Raw genomic sequence first — 6,000 nt, forward strand, 5'->3', positions numbered from 1 at the left:
TTCCTCAGGGCAATCATTTCTGACCCCCAGATCCATGGGAGATAGACACTACAGAATATGGTAGTGGGTCAGAGCTCCTCAACAAATGAGTCAGCTTGTGTTCTTTCACCAAATTGGAAGAAAATGTTAATTTTTCCATACTCAAACTCATGATGTTAATTGCTAACTGAATAGTACTTGAAAATTTTATCAGCTTCACATGGTATAGAAGGATAGTTACTTCATGGCAAACATGATTACATATTATGACACAAATAATATTTTGTAATGGCATTAAATGTTGAATAATTTGCTCCTGGTGTGAAAAGTAATTGGAATCAGGAGAGCTACCATACACAGTTTTAAATGAGATAAATTATATGTTATTTACAAATACATCTGTTAACTAGATTTCTATTTTGAATTGTATTTAGGAGACAGATAAAATGGTTAAAATTACTTAAATGTTAGAAAAAATGTAGCATAAATCTCTTCATCAAGTGTGTTGCTTTCTTACCACTTCTATTAGTTCTTCAGTGGATCTTAAAAATAAAGAACTACTACAGCTTTGACCTTATTTCTTTACCCAGTTTTCCTTATAGTTGATGCTCTTCTACTTCCTCAACTTATAGAAACAACATGAGAGTAAATGGATCTGTGTGCAAACTGTTATGCTGCAATTATTTACCTAGACTTTGAGTATATGTTTGACCAATTGTTACCAGAGTTTTTAGAATAATAATCTGAGACATGAGAGCCCTAACAAGCTAGCCTCAATGAACTAATTTCAATGCATTTTACTTAAAGAAACAGGAAATATGAATTAATGGACAAGATAGATGGTCCAGAAGCTTATGGCAGGTATTAATTTTGTAGCAGACCCAGTTTGGTTCCCCAGTACTGTAAGCCATTTCTTGTGATTTTGATCTTAGTCATTTTGACAGGGGTAAGGTGAAATCTCACACTAGCTTTGACTTGCATTTCCTTGATGTCTAAGAATTTTGAGGATTTCTTTATGTTTGACTCAAGCATTTAAATTTCCTCTATTGAAAATCTCTGATTAAGTCTGTACCCATTTTTAAAATGGATTATTTGGTATGTTGAGGTCTAGTTTCTTGATTTCTTTACATATTTTAGATATTAATCCTCTATTAGAAGTGGGGTTTGTGAAAATCTTTTCCCATTTTTATGCTGCCATTTTGTCCTACTGGACAAAAAAGTATCCATTGGCTTAAACAATCATTTCATCTTTATGAGGTTCCATTTATTAACTGTTGATCTTATTGCCTGAGCTATTGGTTTCTGTTTAGGAAATCATCTGCTGTGCCAATGTGGTCAAAGTGCTATTCACCACTTCATCTTCCATCAGGTTCAACATGTCTGGTTTTATACATGGATGTAACCTGTTAAGGTAATAAGGTTTAAAATATAGTCCCAAAGAGGCTAAGCAACATGGAGCACTTAAATGGGTGGTGGATTCCACTTGAAAAAATAGGATAGATTTCAGAATGACCTAGAGACCATTAGTGTTGGGAACAGCAAGGGTCAAGGGTTGAGAGGGATGGAAGGAGAGAGTACAGTAAGAGACAACCAGAATTTGGGGGCAATTCTTGTGCATTGGATACCACTTGGGATTTATGAAGGTGACAATAGTGAAGACACGTAGCTATGGGGGATATATAGCCTGAACTGGCCATCTTTGTTAACCAGACAATGTTCCATGTGTTGGAACTGGATTACCAACCCAGAACCAAAAATTTTGACCTACAGTTTGTCCTTTCTTAAACATGTGCTTGGGTAATGGTGTCTCAGAAAGTGTGAGTATTGACAACCAATGACTGGTACAACCTGAGGCTCATACCAGGATTGGAGAGGTAACCCATGCTTGACACTTTTCTTGTTGGTCTGGCACCAGAGGCATGATTGTGTAAAGTCTTAGGATAGACCCAAAAATGACTGGCCAAAAAGAAAGGATTACTAATGATTTCCTGTTATATTCATAGACCATAATCTATCATAGCATTTATCAGGTTTCATCCAGTAAAAGTTTTAAAAATAGGGAGCGTTTATAATAGAAAGTTAAGGGGGATTTTGTTTGCTCTGTAGGGGTAGCCCCAGCCAATCACCTTGCTTGTAGGGTGGGATCACCTGAGGATATTTTTTACTAATAAATATTGCTGGTGTGCTCTCTTCCTTCCTTTCTGCTTTCCTGTTCTCCACTGGAACCTCTGGTTCTGTAAGTCTTTTCCCAATTAAAGCTGAATATATTATTATAATTTCTGTCTGCCTTCATTTACGCCGCTACATTGCTCTGTTTTGTTATCTGCTGTTTTCCACAGAGTGGCTCTTTGGGAAGACAAATAAATAAATGTAAGAAAAAACCATAAAACCACCCAACTAGAACATTATATGTGCAAAAGAAATGTGTGTTTTGGGGACACAAACCACCAGACTGCCTAAGAAAATATTCTTCCTACTTTTATTGGAGAAAGGTAGCATCAGGTTGTGGGATGCAAGCCAGAGCAGCCTGGGAATCAGCTTGAAGATGTTGGTGTTATTTTTAGAGCCTGTTTGGGCTAATCAGGAGCTTGACGCCCTTTGCCTGAATTAGTAGATTATTGGGGGGAAGATAAGGGAAATAATAACTCTTTAGACAAGCGGCAACACACCTTACAAGGTTTCAGAGGAAAGCCTAATTTAGATTTTTGTTTACCTGATTTTAATCATTCTATTTGCCAAGTGAGAGCCCTCTTTGCACAGGATCTTTGAACCATTTGGGACATTTTCAGGAGTACTGCCATATTTGAAGTACAGTTAAGTCCTAACAATACAGGGACAAAGAGATTCCAACTCTGGGATACACTTGGAAGTTAGTCTAAATAAAGAGAAAAGATGAACAAAATTAAGGAGTTTTTGGTCAAGATCAGTTCTTACCACTATTTATTAATCCTTATTGTCCCATAATTATCATGTCCTTTACAAAATACTCTGATGATTTGTTAAAAGTCCCATTCTTGTATAACCTGTGCTTTTAGTCTTTTCCTTACCCCAAAATGGGATTCCTGGGGAAGTTTCAATGCCTTGTGCTACAAAGTTTAAAATTGTGATAGAACCTATTTTTCTTTAAAAGTCTGTTTTCTTCCAAAGGAGCTATACAGAATATGCTGGAACTCTAGTAATTGCTTCTCTAACAGGTGTTTTACCAGATCTCTGAACCCAGGATTTGTTTCTTCTCAGATTTTTTTCATGTATGTATGGAATATAAACCTGATATGTTGAAATTTTCCTTCTGCCTGATTCCTTTTTATCATTTAAAAATTCTAATTCAAATTCCCATTATTTGCTTTGAACAAAGTTGCATATTCTATTTCTTGTATTTTGAAGTATTTACTGTAGATTATTTTTTTTATTTACGTTTCTATTTTCAGTCAAATTTCTCTTAAGCACCTTCTCATTCCCCTTTCTCCTCTACTGTTTGAATTCTACTGACTTTCCATCTTGTTGTGTTATTGTCCTCTTGTTTCTAATACTCTTTCCAGACCAGCTCCTGCTATTGTTCTTTTGTTTATTTAGATTTCTTGGCTGGAGTTGTGATGCCACCGGTCTTAGTTGCACTTGACTATTGCTGCAGTGAAACTCCATGACCAAAGAAACTTGGGGAGCAAAGGGTTCATAAGGCTTACATTTTAATATCAATGTTCATTATCAAAGGAAGTCAAAGAGGGAAGGAACCTGAAGGCAGGAGTAGAGGCAGATAACATGGAGGAGAGATGCTTAATGGCTTGCTCACTGTAGCTTGGTCAGCCTATTTTCTTATAGAAATCAGGACCACCAGCCCAGAGATGGAACCACCTGCAATGGGCTTAGCCTTTACCAATGCATGACTAATTAAGAAAATGTCTTATTGCTGGATCATATTAAGGCATTTTCTTAACTGAGGTTTCATCCTTACAGACAACTTCAAACTGTTTATTAATTGCCACAATACTAGCCAGGACACCACAACAAAGGAATTAATGCTTCTCTTTTGCCACAGGGAGGAAATCACCATGTTTAGATTCTTTTTACATTTTTCCCACTCCCCTTCTTACTTTCTTGAATGATAATCTCCTGGCTTTGAGAATATTTGCTGTTGCTGCTGTTGATTTTATTCACTCACTTTCTGTTAAGCAAATGTATAATGCTGTTATCTCATAAGTCCAGGCTTGTGTTTTATTTCAAATGATCACCTTTGAATGTCTTATCTTCCTCCCATGCCATTACTGCATATGTGAGTGTCCTCTGGCAATTGGCATTTGCTTGTGGTATACATTTACCAAGATCTTCCCTGAAGCATAAAAAACAAAAATGAATAGTGGCCCTAGGCCACTTCCTTGAAGGTGGAAGTATTTCTGTATATTCATTTTCAAGTGGAGAATGACCTATGTTAAGATGAGGTAGAAAGGAATAAAAACAGAAGTTATCTTAATATTTTCATTCTGTACTGACCATGTATCAGCCATAAAACAAACAAAAATAACTGCAAAAATTTTTTTGGAAAGTAACTATGGGTAACTCACATCAATCTCAAACTCTGTTCTTTGACTATGATTCATGATGAGAATTATACATCCATATTGACATGTTCTAGAGAATGAAGATTCTCTGAAAAACAGTCCTCCATTTCTTTTTATTTTGAAAGGAATCTTTGTCCTGCAGTTATGTTTGTATTCCAACAATGTCAAAGCAGACTTGTGATACCTGATATGAAGAAAAGCATCACCCCATTGTAAAGTTTCAGTTATACACAATTATAAGCAATTCTTTAGCTGTTTCTTTTTCATACATACTTAGAGAATTTGCTTTGATGTTTTCCAGACTAAGAAAACATGTAGCAGCTGGCCTCCCCAGACAGAGGTTTGTGTTCAGGACTGTAACATTGTGGGAGGATGTTCTAGACCTTGCTGACAAAAATAAACACCCACATCCTCAACCTCTACTTTACTGATTTTCAGTGTGAAATCTGTCCCTGACCCACTGCCATGGAACCTGTCTGGGACTCCAGTAGCACGGTTAGATGTTAGATAGATCAAAAGTTCTGGAGACTGCCCTGGTTTCTGGCGGTACCAATGTAAGTAAGTTTTGCCATTAGTATATAGGAGACTTTTACTAGACCTGCAGGAGATGGAAGCTGACTCTCCAGGAGTTACAGGAATGGAGTGTGCATCCTGGGTCAGCACAATATCCCCACTGGCTCCTGAAATAAAAACAATGAAAGATTATGCCCCCAAAGAATTAAGTTTTAAAAGTATTTACCTTCCTCTATTTTCACTTACTGTGTTCATGACTGTCATTTATATTCTAAAACTATTCCACATAAAATACCTATGTAGGGAGATCACAGGGGCTCTCTAGAAATTGCCTGGACTAATCACTTTGATATTTTTCAGAGTTAGCACAAGGATCTAGGTTATCTTCCTTTCCCCCTCTAAACCTCACAAGGTCAAACCTGGAGAACAGTAACAGTCTCACAAAAGGACAGAACATACATTCGCATCAACCAGACCTCCCAATATCCAATTCTCCCCAACTATCCTTCAACATCTTTGTTCCTCTCCTCACCAGAGATCCAGAGCACAAGCAGTCCCAGGAGCTGGTAAGGATATGTCATTCTGAGAACTTAATATGAAGATTCCTAAATAGTCAAGACAGAAAGAGAGATGAGCTTTTAACTTGGACTTCCAAGGAGAGTTCCACCCTAGGGAGCAATATGCAAATCCCCTGGTTGGTACAGCTGCGTGAAAAACACCAAGGAGAGGAAGAAGCACACCCTTACGAATGCAGTGTCACCACTGTTTGTAGAGAAATTGAGAGTCCGTGCTGCCTATGAAGAGTGCAAATGGACCTCACTCTAAAAGCTGGATCTGTGTGAAACAGGATATATTTGATCTATAGTGCTTGGGCATGATAAGCTAGCACCAGGTAACTAATGTACATGGAGGTATTTGTTCTGGGATAAATTTTGGAGAATGAATATTTTTC

General features: G+C 37.2%; 1 gene segment (V, D, J or C); it reads right to left on the minus strand.

Moving 5' to 3' along the window:
* Positions 1 to 4,883: 4,883 nt before the first annotated feature.
* On the minus strand, positions 4,884 to 5,648 carry LOC121433118. The segment is given in 2 exon segments: positions 4,884 to 5,215; positions 5,581 to 5,648. Coding segments are annotated over 2 exon segments (381 nt in total).
* Positions 5,649 to 6,000: the final 352 nt, after the last annotated feature.

The sequence above is a fragment of the Microtus oregoni genome, unplaced genomic scaffold (assembly GCF_018167655.1).
Source record: "Microtus oregoni isolate MIOR12 unplaced genomic scaffold, Mior012 000002F_ref0000024, whole genome shotgun sequence".
Taxonomy (NCBI): domain Eukaryota; kingdom Metazoa; phylum Chordata; class Mammalia; order Rodentia; family Cricetidae; genus Microtus; species Microtus oregoni.